General features: G+C 35.2%; 1 protein-coding gene across 4 annotated transcripts; it reads left to right on the plus strand.

The window, feature by feature from the left end:
* Positions 1–3077: 3077 nt before the first annotated feature.
* Positions 3078–20162, plus strand: LOC124075545 (coagulation factor XI). Of its 4 annotated transcripts, XM_046419030.1 has the most exons (15): positions 3078–3428; positions 4520–4575; positions 7313–7475; positions 8872–8978; positions 9639–9798; positions 10455–10564; positions 10899–11058; positions 13178–13287; positions 13389–13551; positions 13635–13741; positions 16050–16218; positions 17341–17516; positions 17961–18056; positions 19094–19233; positions 19512–20162. In XM_046419030.1, exons 2-15 carry the CDS (start codon positions 4521–4523, stop codon positions 19671–19673), a joined length of 1878 nt encoding a protein of 625 aa, XP_046274986.1. In that variant the 5' UTR covers positions 3078–3428; position 4520; the 3' UTR covers positions 19674–20162. The 4 variants fall into 4 exon arrangements, with proteins under 4 accessions (XP_046274986.1, XP_046274987.1, XP_046274988.1 ...); XM_046419031.1 differs by lacking the exon at positions 17961–18056; XM_046419032.1 differs by lacking the exon at positions 4520–4575.
* The last annotated feature ends 1113 nt before the right edge of the window (positions 20163–21275 follow it).

Consider the following 21275-nt stretch of genomic DNA (forward strand, 5'->3'; position numbering starts at 1 on the left):
TTCATATCCCCAGATGATGCCTTCTAAGACTATATCATGTGATCTCATACTAAAAGAAGGATAAAAGAGGGCAGAACCATTTTATGACCATCATCAGTTATTATCATTATTATCCAAGACCATTGTTCTCAACCAGGGATGATCTGACAATATTGACATTTTGGTTGTTACAACTGGTGGAGGGGGTGTAACCAACTATAGCAGGTAGAGGCCAGGGATGCTGATGGATATGCTGCAATACCCAGGACAGCCCCCACAACAAAGGACAATCTGGACCCAATATCAATAATTCCTGCATTGTTGCAACCCTGATCAAAGTTGAGTATCAAAACTTGATAATAGGGTTGGGGTTGTGGCTCAGTGGCAGAGTGCTTGCCTAGCATGTGTAAGGCACTGGGTTTGATTCCCAGCAGCATGCAACAATAAATAAAATAAAGGTCCATTGACAACTAAAAAAATATTTTTAAAAACGATTTAAAAAAAACCTTGATAATAAAAAGGAGGAATTTCAGGGACAGAATCAAGATGGAAGTGCAGGACATGGTAGGCCATGCCCTTTCCAAAGGGAGTTTTGATGAGAGAGAGTATAGGCACTCCAAGAAGAAGTGGGTTGTGGCTATGAGTGAGAAGAGGACTCCACCAGGAGACAGGATTTTAGGTCACCATATGCCCAGCACATCTCTCACCTATGTTCCTAACTTATGATTTACACTTAAATCTCTTTTGACTAAATTTTGAATTTTTTTCTTGTGATTTTTGCCTAGTAATTTCTGAGTTTGGTTGGGCTTAAAAATATTTCACAGAAAAAAATAATCACCTTTACAATAAAAGTAGTTTATCAGAATTTTAAGCTGCAATGCATTCGCTGAGAATAATTTTTAGAATTCCTACTGTCAGTTTGAGAGAAAGTTCTATTTTTAAAAAATTTCATGCAGTTAAGAATCTTATTATACTTTGATTTGAATAGAGAACAATATTTCAGAGTTCTTATGCTACTTCAAAGGCTTTAGAGATTTCATTAACTAGCGAAATCAAATTTAGGAGAATCTGGTTTTCCAGTGAAGCATTTCTCACATTTAAAATCTTTGATTATCTTAATAGGATTAGAGAATTATTATTATCTTCTTTTTATAGGACTTTAGGGGAAAAATGGAGGTTTATGGGAGAAACCATATAGGAGGAAAGGTCTATAATCTTACATATCATGGCCATGATAACCTTCCCTAGCATAAGTTTGCCGTTCTGTTTGAGTCTCATAAAAGGCCAGACTTTATCTATATGAGCCTTTTGTGTAGCTGGAATGTACTTCATTTTAAGTGGGAAACTCAAGATAATAACTAAGGACTTTTTATGCCAACATGGGTTACAATGCATTGGCAATAGATCAAATAAAAACAGAGGAGCAGCCTTTGCATACAAAAAAAAACAGGACATGAGCACTTCTTTTAAAGACCTAAGTTCAACAGCCTCTCCCTTGTACCTTTCTGTCCAAAGGAACAAAGGCTGTCTTTTCTCTTCCTTTCAAAAATGCTCCCATCAATTTATAGCTAAGTTTCAAACATACCTTTACTTTGCTGCCTATTTTCTCATTGTCTTCTAGTAAGTTCTTTTTTGCCCCTATATTTCCCATTCTGTAGGACTTTGTGAAAGGGTTTTTTGCCCCTATATTTCCCATTCTGTAGGACTTTGCGAAAGGGTCGGGCAGTATTTCCCCATCTTGGACCATCTTTCCACTTAGTCTTTGGCCTCGAGGGCTTGGGTTAGCCTGACCTGCAGAAACTATTCAGAAAGTCTAGGACAGCATTGCTATGATATACGGGAAATGAGATTGCCTCTCTATGCCCTCAAATATTGAAATGCTTAGAGTCAACTGGTGACATTGTCAACTGTCAACCTTCAGAAACTATTCAGAAAGTCCAGGGCAGCATTGCTATGATATACGGGAAATGAGATTGCCTCTCTGTGTCCTCAAATATTGAAATGCTTAGAGTCAACTGGTGACATTGTCTAGGTTCACCAGATCACACTCACAGTCCCTGTACAAAGTCCAGTGTTCCCTTTGGTACACATCGCTTCTGCATGATCTCTAATGGGGACAAACTCATATGTTCATTTCTGACCTGGTCTCCAGAACATTTTTGAAAATTATGATTCCATTTGTAAAATCTCAAGATTTTTTTAGCTTTCCTATGGAAAATTGGGAACTTTCTCTGAACCATAAAATTAGCTTTCTCTAAAATGCATTTAAATGGGACATATTGCCCCTCCCCACCTTTTTTGTTGGATCATCACAACAGAAGGGCTAGTGAGTGTCTAATGAGGACTGAGTCCCAGAGAAATAAAACAGCATGGCCCAGGACCCACAGGTAGCTGGTTTATAGTGTAGCTACCTGGTGTTTGCTCAAGTGACATGACCAGTAAACTAACAAATAGGTCTGGGTAATAGAGGACTGGATTATCACGATGTCCACAGAGCTCTCAGCCCTTCTTCAAGTTCCATCAGAAGGGTCATAACTGGAACACAGGGTGGGAGGCTCAAAAAAATACTTGTCAGCTTTGTTTTCCATAGGTGGCAGCAAGCCACCACTCCTGGAAGCCCCCCACCTCACCCCACCCCACCCCACCCCTGCTGTACAGGCTCCTTGTCCTTCAAGGAATTGAGGTATTGTTTTATTATTGCTTGTCACATGATTCCTAGTTCTCCATTTGTGTCTCAATATCAATATACCTCCCCCCCCAAAAAAACAAACTATGAGACTTTTATATTTTCTTCTTAAAAAAAATTTTTAGACAGTGTTCATAAATGAGATAATAAAGAATTTGAATTCTTAGAACTAATCATATCTGCATAGGCTTCCGAATTGTGATGTTATCCTAAAGGAAAACTAAATCTTTAGATCAGGAATTTACTTTCTACCCAGGCCTAGCCCACAACAGCTGGTCTCCTTTCTTCATACACTGCAAATCAATCAGTCCATCAGACTTTCTGTGTTTTCTTAGTAGACTCTGGGATTGAACTTTGGCTGGAATTAATGGTTAACAGTTAATAATGACCAGTGTGGCTAAGTGCAGCTTCGTCTAGCAGGCATTCTAGATGTGAGTTTGCTCAGCTGCTAAAGCAAATTCAAGTTCTCTAGCTGTCTCTGTGTGTGTCACTTGTCAAGTATACAAGAAAAAGATCCTAAATAAGTTTAGTGCATTGAAAAAGCTAGTAACTCTCTTAAGGTACATTTCTGATACACAGAGTTTTTAAACACTTTCCTGGATATGCTGTATGAAAGGTTACTTAACGTTGGAAACCAGGAAAAATAAATATTTGAGTGAGCATACCTACACATGCTTATTTAGGAAAGAATAAAGACCCCTTTGGAAGAAGAAAAACACCCTTATTGAGAATTGCAGCAAATAAGCAAACAAGGTATTTTCAGGTATGATTTCAAAAATTATTACTTAACATTTCTCTTAAGCAATTATTCCTTGAAATGTTTTATTTTTCCTGCAATGGGGGTTTTAAAATATTTGCAATAGAGAATGATAGATTTTTAATATGTGTTTGTTTTCACATTTTTACTTAATATATGTATAATAAATTTGAGGGAAGCATAATGAAAGAAGAGTGAGAGTTTATACTCAAAAATAAAGTATTTTGCAAATTAAAAAGACATTCTAGAGCAACCTTGAAGGATCAGAAGGACTGACTTATCTCTTAGGCCAGTTCATTTTTCACAGAACAATGCTATCAGTGCTTAGTTGGGGTAAGTGCATCTGTAGATAACTAAGTCAATCTGCTAATGTCTTCATTCGCCCTGAATTTTTTAAAATAGAAAATGTTATAAGTAAGAAATTGCTCAGAGACCTTTAAGAGATATAGAAAGAGACCTCAAATATGGAAAGAAAGGACATGAACTGGAAGAGGAAGTAAAGTTGAAAATTCGGGGTGAGGAGAGCAGATGGTCAGAGCATCTGATTAATAGTGAGCTGGAGGCGGAGAGAGGGCCGGAAGAAAGGCAAGGGAGAGAACCTGCCCTGTTAGTTTGGGCTTCTACAGGGCTGTGACAAGGTGGAATGCTACACACCCACCCTGATGAGGACATTCTGAAATTTTGAAAAGATAAAATTCAGTATCATGATAGGATCCCTGTGAACTCTATTTAATTTACTACTCCCTTTACTTCCTATAAATTCTGATGTCAGTAAAATAATTATATATATAAGTATATATACATATATAATATAACATGAATATAATTATATATACACATACATATTTTATTTATTTATTTATTTATTTATTGGTATTGGGAATTGAAAATAGAGGTTCTTTACCACACTGAGTTATATCCCCAACCCTTTTAATTTTTTTCATTTTGAGACAGGGTCTCACTAGTTCCTTAGGACCTTGAACTTGCAATTCTTCTGCCTCAGCCTCTTGAGTTGCTGAGGTCAGCATGTGCCAAGACATAAATGGCATAAATACACTTTTCATGTTCTAAAAACATGCACATTTTTCTCTTTGTAGGATGATCTTATTATGCCAAATGGTACATTTCATTTTGTTTGCCTCTGTTTCTGGTGGTAAGTAAATCTTTAAGAATGGACTGGAAATAGCTTAATTTATTGGTCTATAGATTGGGAAACAAGAAAACTTAAATCTAAGAGAGAAAATTGCAATATGAGCTGCATACATGTAGATAAATCCCATGCTATTTACTCCAGGAAACGAAATAAATTGTTTTATTTATCCTTCACTTAAACCTCCAGGAGTTTTCAAAGCAGGTGAAGAATAACAGTAGAAATCTATATCTATAGCTGTATCTATATTATATTTTTATCTTCATACATCTCCATCTACCTACTTAACACATATAAATGATAATGAATAATAGCATTAAAAAAGCAGAAGTCTTGATTTGCCTCATTGATATTTCAGTTTTCCATAAGCAGTCAGTCAGTTCAATAATACAGACACTGAATAGTGACTTTGAACTGAAAAATGTCATATAAATATGCATACATAATTTATGCATTTCAATAATGTATTGATGTTAATTCTCCACTCTATGTTTCATCTACTAAATTTGTTTATAAATTACTTAACCAATATTCAGTAGAACATATTAATATAAGTACTTTTAGACCCTATGTTTATTCTTTATTCTTATGAAAACATAAAATTACTTAGGCACATTGCATTTAATTTCTAACTATTGTTAAACTTTTGCCAACTACATGCAAGACCTTAAAATAAGTCTCAACAAATTTCAAAGTGTGAACATTATATAGAGCATGAACATTATACAGAGCATGAACATTATACAGAGCATGTTATTCAGTTACAGAGGAACTGAGCTAACAAATAACAAAAATGTCAACTAAAAAAGTAACAAAAATGTAGCTGGAAGAAATCCTAACTGTTTAAAAAAGTTAATGTTGAAATACTGAAAATTTTCCTAAAGGACTTGGGATAAGACAAGATTACCTGCTGTCACTTACCTTAAACATTGTTCTGGAGAACCCAGTCAGCACAGTAAGGAAAGAAGAAGAAATAAAAAGTAAAAGATCAGAAGAAAATTAACTCTGTTCAGAGATAATTTGATTGTGTACCTAGAAAACTCCAAAACACTACCACATAAATTATTATAGTTAAATTTAAAAAGAAATCTGAATGCAAATTCAATACTCAAACCAACAAACAAAAACTCATCGATTTTTAGTGGAATTAAACATCATGTTTGGATTTTAAAAATCAGTCTGCCTTTGAAGTTAAATGATCCAATTAGTAGGAGATATAGCCTAAGAAAATGACCACATTTATTGTTTTAAAATCTACTGAATTTACTAAGTAATTAATATTCTTATTCAAGTAATATTTTAATGTAGAACAATTGCTTTGTACCAGAAGCATGGCACATGGTCAATAGAAATACTGTGAGGTGAGAACAGATCCTCAGTTCTTGGGAGGCTACCATACAGATGGATTGGAATGAACAAAGAACTTGGGGAAAGGCAAAAACATTTCCAAGTCATTCTTGAAATACTTGCCATTTGGGTGGGGGATCATGCTGTATTTGGAGGTTATGTGTGGATAATTGTATGCTAGGTCTGTGACAGGGACCTTGATCTTCTTCACTCCCACAGATCTCTATGATAGTTCAGTGAACACTGTAGATTCCATTCTTGGAGTAAATATTTCCAAACACAAACTAAAAGTGGGTAGGATTATTGAGAAAATCAATTATATGGAAATATAATAATTTTAATTGTAAAAAATGTGATATGAGAAATGGATGCGGTTCTTATCACTGTTTTATGTCACAAGATGCAATGGTGGGCTTAAAAGTAGTAGGACAGATAAGGAAGATCTGAAATGTCTACAACTTCAGTACTTTTAAAAAATCTGATTGTTATTATGAAAAAGTCACTGATACCATGAATACTAATATAGTTTGTTGCTTACGTTTATAATAGAAGGCCACATTCCAGTTAGATGTTAGTGAAAACAAAGATAAAATTTTCCCTCACCAAGTTCAGAGACTGATTCCTATAAGCCTCTTGTAATAGTTTTAACTGCTTTATACCCACCTTTTTTTCCCTAGATATTTACATCATAATAGTTGTTATATTTTATTCTGCGTGAATATTTCCATTTGGGTTGTGTGTGATTTTTTTTTAAAGATTTTTTTTGTTGGTTTTTTTTTAGGTTTTTTTAAGTCTTTTTTTTTTTTTGAGAGAGAGAGGGAGAGAGGAGAGATAGAGACAATTTTTTAATATTTATTTTTCAGTTTTCGGTGGGCACAACATCTTTATTTTATTTTTATGTGGTGCTAAGGATTGAACCCAGCGCCCCGCGCATGCCAGGCAACCGCATTACAGCTTGAGCCACATCCCCAGCCCCTGTGTGTGATTTTTTAACATTAGGGAAAAAAAGGGTGCATAGCAGTACCTCTCACTAGGAATATGGCAAGATTAAAAACTACAACCTCAATGACTAAGAATCAAATGACCTAAAAATGTTACATACCATATGGGATGTTAGATCTCTTTAACAGGAAAAAAAATTAAATTTTACACAATGTAGCTTTTCAATAGTGAGATGTCATTCAGGCAAATATGCCATTTGGTGATTTCTTTTCCCCCATCTAAGGCCACTCATTCAAGAAACTGACACAAAAATGTTGTTTGCTTTGATGTCCAAATTCAGGCCCACCTTCTGTTAAGTAGACCTGTTTGCCTTGCCTCTGTCAGATTATTATCTAACTAGACACATGCCCAGGAAAATCCACGGTAACTTGTGCCATGTGTTGCCTCTCAGGATGTGTGACAAGGCTGTTCAAAGACTCCTACTTTCAAGGAGGGAACATTGCTACTGTGTTTACACCAAGTGCCAAGTACTGCCAAGTGGTCTGCACCCACCACCCAAGATGTTTGCTCTTCACGTTTATGGCTGAATCATCAGCTGAAGATCCTACCCAATGGTAAACACTGATGTTTCCACCTAGAGGAACTAGATTCACAGGCCAGTTACCTACTAATAAGTTTCCATCTATCATTTCATATAATGTACAGTTAACAACCTGAAAATCAATTGACCTTCAGTTGAAATATTAAATATGACAGAAAAATGCTATGTAGGCAGATTAGGGGGGAATATTAATGCCTCTGTGTGGCTTTTCCAGTCTCGTAGGGTCTCAATATTAAGGGTGCATTTTTTTCCCTTTTGCTTGACTTTTATCCATCTTCATCTTTCTGCTTTTCTATTAATTGATACTACTTAAGTGAGAAGTTTCTTCCAACTATTTTATTAGAAAAATTAAACATTGATAAAGATGATTTTTGAAAATAATGCAATAATCCCCAGCCACCAAGACTCGATTTACCCACCTATATATGTACATATGTCTAAACATTTCAAGTAATTTTAAGACATCATGACATTTCATCTTTAAGCACTTCAATGCGCATTATCCGGGGCTGGGATTGTGGCTCAGCAGTAGAGCATTTGGCTAGCATGTGCGAGGCCCTGGGTTCAATCCTCAGCACCACATAAAAATAAAGAAAATAAAGGTATTGTGTCCAACTACTTCTAAAAAAAAATAATGTTTAAAAATTTTTTTAAAAAATACATTATCCTACCCAAAGGAAAAAAAAAACTTAGGAATAATTTTATATCATCTCACTTGTCCACCAAATGTAATTTACAGCAATTAACTAGAATCTCATCAAAATTACAAATTGCAGTTGGTTGTTTTATAAAACACTCTGGCTGTATTTTTAAATTTTCTAACATTTCACCCAGCACTTTTGTTACCAAGGTGAACTCAAAAATTCAGTAATTACGGCTTTCTGCAAATTTAAGTTTCCAACATCTTTGTGTATAATGCTGCATCCAAAGATATTTATATAGTATCCTGAACTTACAAAGCTTACAGAAATCTAGAACAGAGATCAGCAAGCATTTTATTAAAAAGGCAGAGAGTAAATGCTTAGTCTTTCCATGTCCAAAAGCAAAATCAGGGACATCATGTAAGTACTTGTATCACTATTTAACTTGTAATCATTTTAAAAGATGAAAACCATTCTTAGCTCTTGGGTATTACAAAAACAGGCAGATTTTTGGCAGTATTTTAGCAACAGGCCATAGTTCACCCACTCCTGTTTGTTACTTGTTAAGGAATATCGTATGTGGTCTTTTAAATGTAGCAATGTTGAACTGAAAGAGTCACAGTCTTGCTCAGAAAATATTTGTTTGGGCTAAATATTTGTTTTGGCAAGAGATGTTGGTTTCCTCCTCTTTGGCTTTCTGTGTGATTTTAAGACCTGTTATTTTAAAACACGTATTTCCACCTGCTAATGCTATTTCTAAAAAAACAGGTTTACCTGTGTCCTAAAAGACAGTGTCACAGAAATACTGCCAAGGGTGAATATGACAGGAGCGATTTCTGGATATTCTTTCAAGCAATGCCCACACCAATTAAGTGGTAAGATGTCTTGTTGGAACTGATCAACACTAGCTATTATGACAATGCATATAATTATATCAGACATGGTTTTATGGCTATAAAACAAAAAATCTGCTATGTGGAAATAAATTCCTCTATTGAATTTCTTTCAGTGTAAAAACACACATATATGCCCCCCCACCCCAATGCAACACTACAGTTTATTAGAATTTCTTTTTCCCCATAAAAGGACTCAGTTTTCTTCATTCACTTATGTTCTTTCACCTTTCCAGCCTAAAAGCTTCATGGAAAGTCTTTATTATATATGCTAATTCAAATCAAAGGGTACAAATACTAAGATTGAATTGATACTTGTCTTAATAATAATAAAAAAATTCCCAGATACTTAAATAGGTTGATTATTGAAACAGAGTCCATGGAGTTTAGGAGAGCCTAGGTCAGAAAATCAAGATGCAAATTAACAAGTCTAAAATTGCTGCACTATGAAAAGAACTTTAGTAGTCCTAGATACTTTCATGTAAAGTTGGGATTAAGCATATTAAAATAAAAACAAAGGACTTCTGAGGAAAACTGGGTGAAGAGATTAAAAGTTCAAGTCAGAAGGGACGGTTAGAAATTTTACCATTGTCCCTGGGATCTGGATGGAGGCTTCCCATATTTCCCACTTGTAATTTCCAGCTTGCCACAGAGATGTTTACATGGACCTGGACATGAAAGGAATGAACTATAATGGCTCTATTGCCAAGAATGTTCGAGAATGCCAAGAGAGATGCACAAATGACATCCACTGTCACTTTTTCACATATGCAGCAAAGGATTTTCCCAGTGTAGAGCATCGGTGAGTGAGCTAAAAGTTGACCTGAAGGAATGAAGACACCCAGTAAAAAACAAACTGCTGACTCATCCAAAAAAATTTCATCAATCTGAGGCTAAAATTTATTAACCCCTAAAAGACATTCACAGAATAGCATTAACTGCTTTTGTCATGAAAGTTCATTTAAAGCTCAATTTGCATGAGTTTAATTTATGATATTCTGTCTTTTAATGACATTTTTATAAAATATGCGTGTATACCCATATCCTAGATAATTTCAAAAGTGCTCCATATTTAAATTGGCAATTTTGAAACAGTTACAATTGATCTGATTGCTAATTCTCTTCCCAGCCAAAAAGATGGTATAGTTTAACCTTCTAGAGAAAAGTAAATAAATAAAAAAAATCTACTCATCTATTCATCACTTCTCTCAAGCTGTCTGTCATTTTACTGATGAGGAAATAAAAGTTTGCAAAATTCACAGCATCCCTGAGGGCTTCATGGTGGTGCTAAGACTCAAGTCAGCTGCCTCACCTCTCAGAGGATGTTCTTTGGGGTTAATTCCTTTACTTCATGCTTAAGTCCTCTCTCCAAATGGTAGTTTCCTTTCTATAATCTCATGCTTTTTCCCACTTGTAGTTGGAAGAATAAAATATTTTTCCATTTTTATCTTTATTCAGTAATATTTGTTTGCTGAAGTACACCCAAACAGGGACACCAACCAAAATAACGAAGCTCCGCTATGTGGCATCTGGATTTTCATTGAAATCCTGTGCGCTTTCTAACCTGGGTAACTACTGTTTTCTTAATGAGGTGGTTGAACCATTGGTTGGAACAAAGCTGATGATATGTGCAATGAGGCTAACTTTAGATACCTCTCTACACTCACTGATGAAATGGATCAGTGATCTTTTGCCATTTTTGTGTGAAAAAATTTGTTACATCCTATATAGAGTTTATGTTTAAACTTCAAGTTTAAAGTAGTCACTTCATATTTTTCTAAATTCAAAAAAATCTTGGGGTAAATTTAAATATCTGAATGTGGAATTTACATATACCATGACTGGAATTTTCATATTCTGCTGGCATATTGATTTCCTAACACGGATTCTCCTGTCATCTAGCTTGTATTAGGGACATCTTCCCTAGTACGGTATTTGCAGACAACAACATCGACAGTGTTTTGGCTCCAGATGCTTTTGTCTGCCAACGCATTTGTACTCATCATCCCAGTTGTCTGTTTTTTACCTTCTTTTCCCAAGAATGGCCAAAAGAATCTCAAAGGTAAGAAGTTACAATTAAGGGTCATTTTTCTTTTTAAAACAGCGGATCAAAATCTGTCATTAAACATTCTGAGTAACTAAAAAATTAATGTAAATGTCTATATCGGATTAAAATTGCAAAAAAAAACCCCTAGCTCCTCTCCCTTCTTATTCTGCACCTACTGACTGCAGATCCAATGTTGCCAAGGACTTTTTCTTAATCTTCAGTTTGGGAGGTCTCTACCTGTAGCAGAGGGAGGGTTGTTTAATTGTCGACAGAATGAAGATAATAATCACGGCTGTTAAGAGGCAATTGAGTCCAACATCATTTGAAATAACTGAACTAGGAACAGAAATGTCAGTGAAAGAGGGGATCAATGTAGGGAAGGGATAAAAGCCTACATCAAGAGTATTGGGGAAAAAAAGAGTATTGGGGTGGTGGCAGAGAAAGATTCAAGAATGGAAACCCTGTTTCTCTACTGATGAAAGTTAACAAGGGACCACATAAAAAGCAGAGGAAATTTCTTCCAACTTCAAAGTAATACTTGCTGGGGCTGTTACTCTTCACTAACAAGATTCACTTTAAAAAAGAAGTAATTTAATTTAAAAAAAACAATATTGTAGTCAGCATCAAACCTAGATTCTATAGAGCTGAACTAGAACTCTCAGAGCCTTTGGCATTTGCTTGACCTGGTTGCCCACTGTTGAGGAGAGCGTTACCCCCAGAGCATTCCAGCCAGGTAAGCTCTGGAGTCCTTTGCTCATTCGGTAAGCCTCGTTTTCTGTTGGGTGAGATGGCAATTTCAGGATCAGTCACAGAAAAATGTGTCTGTTAATTTCATTTGCTAAACAAATTTAACACAATTTATTTGGTGCCTATTATATATCAGACATTTTTCTAGGTATACCGCCTAATGAACTAAATAGACACAAACCTTAACTTCTTGGACCAGGATGGAGATGATAGAGTAGTGTTCAGATTGGGACATACTGTCATCTAGAGCCAATAAGGGTTGCTGAAGGATTGGATGTAGTCTGTGAAGGAAAGAAAAAGTCCAATATTTTTGGCCCAAGGATTCAGAAGGATGGAAATACTAATAGCTGAGGTGTAGAAGATTTCATGAAAGGCAGCGGTCAGGGGAAGAGACACCTATTAGGGAAAAATATTGAATAGGCAATTGGAAATAGAAATCAGATTCAGAAGGGAGGTTTATGCTCTAGATCCCTGTTAGGGAATTCCCAGAATATAGCTGATAATGCAGACCATCTCATAGGTGAGAGCATCAAATGACTGAATGCAGACAGAGAAGAAAGGATGTCCAAAGATAGAGACTTGGAGCCCCAGAAAATTCAGAAATTAGGAAAATGACTGTCATTTTATGATAATTGCTTCTCTTTTTCTTTGTCCTATTTGTTTCTTTTTATAAAATTACCAATCAATATCTATGAAAGGAGCAATACATTTAATTCTTAATAGAGGGTTGATAGGAACCTGGTGACCACAAGGCAAGATTTGACTATTTAAACTTTAATTGATTAACTTAATCAATTAATTTAAATAAAGTTAAAAATTTAATCCCTCAACTGTACTAGTCACATTTCAAATGGTGGAAAGCCACATGTAGCTTGTGGCTTCTGCATTGTGTGGCATAGAGAATTCAAGAAGGTTCTATTGGACAACTCTGCTGAAGAGGGATTTTGTGCTGCCTAGGAAAAGGCACTCCCTTCGAGGAAGATGCTGCCAAGAGTGCAGAGTCAACAAAGTATTTCACTCATCCACTTCTAAGCTGGACCAACCCTGGATAGGAGACTTCTAGGTAGCATGAAAATTCTTGATGCTTTGAGATAGATTAGGAGTGTTGAAAGGAAGGAAATAAAGAAGGAAGATACTAGGAATACCGACAGTAGAACAAGATCCGAACGTTTTTAGAAATCCCAATGGCTCAGTTTTGAGATTTTTGTCTATAACATCTGAGTCATGGACTGTGACTCATAATCCATGAAGGAGACTTTCAAAATAGGAACATTTTCACTATTCATGCCAATGTGAACTGTCCTTACTTTCAAGATATGCTGTAAAAAAGTTCTTTTCCTCTGATGTGTGTTATGTGATATATTGATATCTCCCTTTTTCATATCAGAAATCTCTGTCTCCTTAAAACATCTGAAAGTGGATTACCAAGTACACGCATCAAGAAGAGCAAAGCTCTTTCTGGTTTCAGTCTACAAACCTGCAGGCATAGCATCCCAGGTGAACAATGAGCATACTTTCTTCCTGTTGAGATCAACCATTCTCGAGGAGATGGATGTATGGTTCTGTGTCTCATATCCGATATGTGATTTGTTATCTAGTCTTCTGTCATTCCTCATTTTACCATGACACTGACTTCTTGGGAGAAGAACTGGACATTGTTGATGTGAAAGGTCATGAAGCCTGCCAGAAAATGTGTACTGATGTCATCCGCTGCCAGTTTTTCACCTACTCCCCACCTCAAGAATCATGCCATGAAAAGAAGTAAGACAAAGGAAGGGTAGATACACCCATCCCACCTCTTTGTGAAGGGCATTGTGTTTATACTATTTTGTTTCCAATTATAGGGGCAAATGTTACTTAAAACTTTCTTCCAATGGATCTCCAACTAAAATACTTCACGGGAGAGGAGGCATCTCTGGATATACACTAAGGTTATGTAAAATGGATAATGGTGAGTCTAACATCACTTGAAAAAATATATCAGAAGGAGTTGTTCTACACTGAATCCAGCATGACTAAGATAGTCAATAATAGCCACAGAGAGAAGAAATGGGGCAAAATAACAAATCTAGCAATTTTTTGTCATTTTTTTCTTTTACATAAGCTAACCATGTTTTAACGGTATAAAATGATTTGACTAAATTCGACATTGCCTAGTACGAATTGAACATGTGTTTAAATTCAGAGCATTTATATGACCAGCATTTTATGATGAGATACAGACTCAGGCAACACTTGTATAACTGACTCTTATTCTCAGGGCCAAGGATCTTTCTTCTTATTCTCGATGATTGAAATATCAATCATACCTTGGTAAATCAAATTATTCACTTTCCTCTCACTAAAGATCTTCAGTGAAGCATAAGTAACCAGCATGTCTTAAAAATTATGCATTTATTCAAGAAATACTGAAGCAACTTGTTTTTCAGAGACTGACTATCATTCTTTCAGATTTCCCTGCAAAGTTCTGCCGACTTATGAATACTGGCAAAGATATATAAAAAAATCTTTTTAATTTATAATAATGAATGTGGTTGGGTGGAAATAAAAAGATCATCTAGTTTATACAAAACTTATAATTACATAAATAATAATAAAAATCAGCTCAGTAGTGTTTCAATCCTAGCAGCTAATTTCTGAGGATAGTAGCAAGAGATGGTTTGTTGGCAAATAGAATTGTTCTAAGGGACAGAATCCCATTGGGAAAGAAGGTCCCACAAATACTTCTCCCTACATTATCATAACATTCTTTTAGACTATTTGTTTTCTTTAATGTCTAAAATTTTAATAAACTATGAGTTAAGATGAAACTGAGATTTATTAAGTAAAATGGAAATGATATTCACATCTTGTAATAGTTTAGAAGTATAAAAATCTTTTGTGTCAGATTATTCACTATATTGAGAAAGTGACTCAATACTTAACTCTTGAGAACTTGTTCTGTAGCACATACAAATGTTACATTGTATCCAGTATCAATATCCTAACTAGCAAACTATGCCTTACTATGTATAGTTCAGAGAGGCTCAGAGGAGAATCTTTGGGTGGCCTATACCTCTTTAGAAAGCAAGCCAATTAAACTGTTATCTCATATTTTCTCTATTTTCCTCACAATAAACTTACCTTAAAAGGATCACTCAAAATAATTCTGTTTTTTCTTAATTCAACTTCCTATCATTGGAAGCGGCACTTAGCAAACTTTGTTAAGTGATGCTGCCATAGTTTAAAAATTGAACCCAACATTTACTTTGATAAACATTTACTTTACTTGCAGATTCTATTCCCACCCCTCCTATTTCACTTTCTTCTCTGTTGAATTTATAGACTCTGACCAGTGGAAGTTATAGACTATATCAGGTATAGGTTGATAGCTCAGGAGAAAATAAGACAAACGGAAGCAGTTCTTAATACCAAATATAATGGTGAAAATCAAATTTTTAGCATTTTCTTTAAACTGAGAAATAAAATAGAATGAAAATCAAGATCTATGTCCTATACCTGATAAGCTTTTGATTGAGTTATTTATCACATATCTTAGTTATCACTTCCTCTATTGATTTTCCTAAAGTTTGCATTTATGCCACTTTCCAGCTTGGAAATTATAAAGGCTTCCAAAAAATTCCAGAATATAGTTAAAATCTTCAAAATGGTCTCCCCAAACTAATTTCCACCCTATCCACTCTTAAATGAAAGTGTCTTTTCAGACATACAAAACCCCATCATGCTCATTCTCAGCTTGCTGTTGGCTGCTGTCTACAAAGTTTTTTCTCTTATTCCTTCCTTCTGTTTGACATTTACCCCAGAATTTTACACTCATTTTCCCACAAGAGAAAAAAAAATTCTAGAAAGGCAACTTTACACCCACAAAATTATTGAATAGACCATCTTCACTGTCAGAGTTTCTGATGTGAGGTGGGGCTCAAGAATTGACATTTTTAACAAGTTCCAAGGTGATGCTAGTGGTCTGCAGACCACACTTGGCCAACACTGCATGAAAAGAACCATCAGTGAGACTACTTTGTGGTATCAGATGAGGACAGCAGCATTCTTTGGAGCATGTAATTACAAGATGACTTGGCCATTCCACTTTCATGTGCATGTTTTGCTTTGTCAACTTAATTATGAAGTCTATTCCGCTCAGGGTCATGGTAAACTCTTGAACTGAAGGAAACTGTTCTTCCTTTTGTTCCTCATGGAGCATAGCCACTGGTGGAAAATGCAGATACAAGAAACTCTTTACTACAATCTTTCTGTTGTAGAGTGCACAACCAAAATCAAACCCAGAATTGTTGGAGGAACTGCGTCAGTTCAAGGCGAGTGGCCATGGCAGGTAACACTACACGTCATGTCACCTATCCAGAGACACCTCTGTGGAGGTTCCATCATTGGAAACCAGTGGATATTAACAGCTGCACATTGTTTTTATGGGTCAGTATAGCGCTATTTTTATTAGTTGGCTATCTTCATACCACTAGCATATTAACAAATACCTTAAAATGTAAATTATCCTATCCTATTTGTGACATGACTTTTTTACCCTTTTTAAACTTTAGCAGGAAAAAAAAATAAGCAAAAAGGAAGAACCGTTCATGGTCTACCAGCATCAGAATATGTGCCAAAACATGACGGTTCATTTCCAGTGTAAATGCAAACACATCCCCCTACCCCACCTCCAGTCCAGAAAGACTTCATTATGCATTCTCAAATTGGATTCCCTGGGTCTCAACATTGGCCAGATATAAAAACTGCATCTGGGGGAATATATGAATGCATGTAACCCAGGGAATTTAAGTTATCAAACCTCCTCTTAGCTGCTTCAGTATCCCCTGAGTTGTTTTCAGACAATTTTATGGATTTGCTTTAGTTATTGTTTTCTTATCAGTATGTAGCATATTCATAACTCAAGAGGTCAGTAATCCTCTTCACTTTTTTTAAAAAATATTTTTTTAGTTGTTGATAGACCTTTATTTTATTTATTTATACACAGTGCTGACAATTGAACCCAGTGCCTCACACATGCCAGGCAAGTGCGCTACCACTGAGCCACAGCCACAATTCCCCTCCTCTTCACTTTTTACATATGGGGAAATTGAGTACAGAAAGTCCACATGAATTTCTCAGAGTCATAGCTGGGCAATGGCCAGGATGAAAGTAATACCCAGGACTCTTCATGGGTTGTGTGTGCATGTACATGATCAAGACTGGAAAGAGGCTTCATTTTGTGTTTAGTTAAATGCTAGTCCAGTACTTTCTTTGTTTGGGGAATATGTGATTGAAATTTTGGGGATGAAATCACTTCTTTTGACTTTAAAAGCTATACTCTTGGCAGAAAATATTAGTAATACTAGCTAGTTAAATAGCAGCTGAGAGGGCTGGGGATATAGCTCAGATAGTAGAGTGCTTGCCTTGCATGCACAAAGCCCTGGGTTCAATCCCCAGCATCACAAAAAAAAAAAAAAAAAAAAAATTAAAAAAATAGATATGCAGCTCAGAATGTTTGGAAATGATTTAGTGAAGGAAATTTTTCTTCCTTTATTGTTTTCTCCTCAGTATAGAGTCACCTAAAATTCTGCGTGTCTATAGTGGCATTGTAAATCAATCGGAAATAAAAGAGGGTAGTTCTTTCTTTGGGGTTCAAGAAATAATAATTCATGATCAGTATGAAATGGCAGAAAGTGGATATGATATTGCTTTGTTGAAACTGGAAACAACCATAAACTACACAGGTATGTAGCATTTTAAGTGGGAAGTTGTCTACCAAGGTGACCTAGATAAAATGTTTAACCTTACAAGATCCACGGCTTGACCTTACCAACGAGACTCTCCAGGGAGAAGGTCTAGAAAGCTAGTCTTTCACCCTGTTAAGGCTGACACACTTTTCTGGTTATGCAATCATATTTTGAGAATTTGGGTGAAAAGGTAAGTCTTCTTCAAGCTTTATTTCAGTGCATGGGACGTCATAATTTTATAATCTATTGAAATAAAAAGAATGATTTAGCCTAGTGTCTTCCTTTTAGGATTATAATATGTAACACTGAATAATAATAAAGAAAGAAAATAATATAAATAATACATAAAGAATACAATATAAAGTGAGACAAGAGAGTCTCTTCTGGGAAGCAAAATATATATTATTTCTGATAACTAAAACTATGATTTTTAAAATTTAGACTCTCAACGGCCCATATGCCTACCTTCCAAAGGAGATAGAAATGTAATATATACTGACTGCTGGGTGACTGGATGGGGGTACAGAAAACTAAGAGGTAAAAAATGATGTTCTAAGATATACTGCATCCTAAAAATAAAAACAATAGTTTAAGCACAAACTTTTCTACTCCACCACATCATAGTTAGGATGCAAGTCAAATAACTATTCATTACAGAAAGTACATTAAAAAAATTGGAAAGAAAAAATACCCAAGTGATGATGATATCATGTCTGTTTGATTAGGAACTTTAAGTGTGATTAAACCTCTTTATGGACTATTTTTAATGATGTTTAGTGGGAGACTCAGCACTTTTCAGTAGATGTCCTAGCTTATTATCCAATTATTTTCTTTTTTTTTTCATGGATTATCTCATTTAACTTTTCTGCCAACTCGATGAAATAGGTATGATTGTTTGTTTTTTTTTTAATTTTTTATTGTTGGCTGTTCAAAACATTACATAGTTCTTGATATATCATATTTCACACTTTGATTCAAGTGGGTTATGAGCTCCCATTTTTACCCCATATACAGATTGCAGAATCACATCAGTTACACATCCATTGATTTACATATTACCATACTAGTGTCTGTTGTGTTCTGCTGCCTTTCTATCCAATTATTTTCTCTGGGAAGTAATTCTACTTAGAATTGTAATTAATTTTTAAATTTAATTAAATTAACAAAATATATACCCAATAATAGGAATAATGTCTTCTTTGTACTCTGCAATTATAAAATTTCTATGAAGTAAACCTAATAATTTTTTTCTTTCTAGAATTTTCGCAAAAGATATTCATTTTTAACATCCGTGTGTGTATATATACATATACATACACACACACACACATACACACACACATATATATACACACATACATACTGCACTTACATATTGTACATATGGATATATTTGTTATATGTACTATATATGTATTTATTATATGTGTGTATATATCGTACATATGTATATTTAGTATATATATTTTGTATATATGCATATATATGGTATATATATATGTTATATACATATTTGTATATATAGACAGTATATATGTTTATTCCACTAAAAATATAAAAACAATTTTTTTCAGACAAAATACAAAACACTCTTCAGAAAGCCAAGATCCCTTTGGTGTCCAATGAAGAATGCCAGACAAGATACAGAGGGCATAAAATAACCAATAAGATGATTTGTGCAGGCTATAAAGAAGGAGGGAAGGATGCTTGCAAGGTAAGAGGGTGTTCTCCACCCTCAGAACGTCTTCAAATCAGAATGTTTGACACATTTTAAAAAAGTAATCTTCAGCCAATGAGCAGGAGATGATGGATCTGAGCTACTTTAACTGAAATCTAAATGAGACAACCTGGATACATTAAGCAATGGGGTTTTTTGAAGTTTATGAAGGGCCAGGACAGAATTTTAGGCAAAATCCCTCTGAACAAAAATTTATTTAAGATGGGTCGTATCTGAGTGACCAGGACATTTTTGTTTTTCTCCCCTTTCCATAGGGAGACTCAGGGGGGCCCCTGTCCTGCAAGCACAATGAGGTCTGGCATTTGGTGGGCATCACAAGCTGGGGGGAAGGCTGTGCTCAAAGGGAACGGCCAGGCATTTATACCAACGTGGCCAAGTACATAGACTGGATTTTGGAGAAAACTCAAGCAACATGAAGGAGTCTCCCGGTGCCTTTTGCCCCCTGAACAGCATGCCAGATTGCTCCCTGGAAGAGGGAAGAGGATGTTGTTACCCCTGAAGAAGACACCATGATCCTAAATCTCCTCCACAATCACAAGCCCGAAGGGAGTGGTATTTGTAAGAAAATACCCTGAGGAAAACACACTGTCATTTTCAAAACTCCCATTCTTGGATAATCACAATTGTTTTCAGCACCTAGTTTCTTACTTTCTGATCACATTTTCACTCAAAGAAATTTTTGAAGATTAAAATATGGCAGATATTAGCAGAAAAGGATCACATACTGGCACCAAGGAATCAGGTAGAACTACTAAAAGAAACCACCACAGAAAAAGATTCATTAAATGAAAGGGGTAACTGGGAGAAATGGAAATGAGAACTGTCCCCATCAGTTTGCAATTGTCTATACTCTGCCTACCCCAACACGTTTCTTCAATAAAGAATTAGATTGAATTCACTGACAAGATTTTAGAATGATCAGAAATTCTTGTCTTTTCAATGTTTAATATATATATATATATATATATATATATATATATATATATATATATTTTTTTTTTTCAAATCAGATTGGGTAGGCACAAACTAAATGTGAATGTGAACAAAGACTCCAGAATTTCTCTATAGGAGAAGACTGGGAATAGCAATTTACCTGGAAGAGAAACCTTAGTGGACAAATGTTAATGATGTACTTTCCTGGAAAACTATTTGTAGATAGATGGTACATTTCATGGCAGCATTTGGGTAGCAGGAGACTGGTGGAGAGAAGGGAAGCCAGCCAAACTCCTTCCACAAGGCAAAGCAGTAGTGGGTAGAAATTAATATAAAATGCATACATACTACAGGAAAAGATAATTTGGAGCAAATCGATGGTGATAGTAGCAAGTTTAGCATCTCTATACGGTTCCCTGTATTATGAATACTGGGGTTTTCTCTTTCCTGTAAATATTTACCTGGTTACTATTCTGGTATGGTTCAATAACCTAGAATTTGAACTGCTTTCGATCTGTGTTAATAGCTCAACAATTCATCCACATATTTATTGAACACAATTACATGATAGTATCAACCTGAGCTTTGGGGATATAGGGTGAGTAAATGATTTGTTCCTAGTTTCATGAAGTTTACTGTCTACTTAGCATGAAGAACAAAATAAAAAACTTAGACCCAATATATAATGTTATACTGAAATTAGAAGGACTCACCAGGTTTTATGAGATGAGACAGGAAGACAGGTACTTGGGGAAAGCTCAAAATTAGGATAAAAAGAAGGTTTTCCTGAGGAACACAAAACAGCAGCAAACCATGTAAAAGAAGGTATTATTATATCCATTATAACCACATAATGTTGTATTGTACAGGAGGGGAAAAAAAGACAAATCAGCTAATATTTTCAATTCATTTCTCCATTTCCCCACTAGATGGCACTTTTATACCTCTGTTAAATTTTAAAGCAGCATGTGAGCAGAGTCCATTTAATTTATATGTTGAAATAAATTCTATGTATATGTAATATCTGGGAACATTAAATCAAAACAACTGCTTCAATCCAAATGTGTTTGACTTTTCAAATATAA

This window comes from Marmota monax, unplaced genomic scaffold (assembly GCF_021218885.2).
Source record: "Marmota monax isolate L192 unplaced genomic scaffold, Marmota_monax_Labrador192_F-V1.1 WCK01_AAM20220418_F8-fsc00345, whole genome shotgun sequence".
In the NCBI taxonomy this organism is placed as follows: domain Eukaryota; kingdom Metazoa; phylum Chordata; class Mammalia; order Rodentia; family Sciuridae; genus Marmota; species Marmota monax.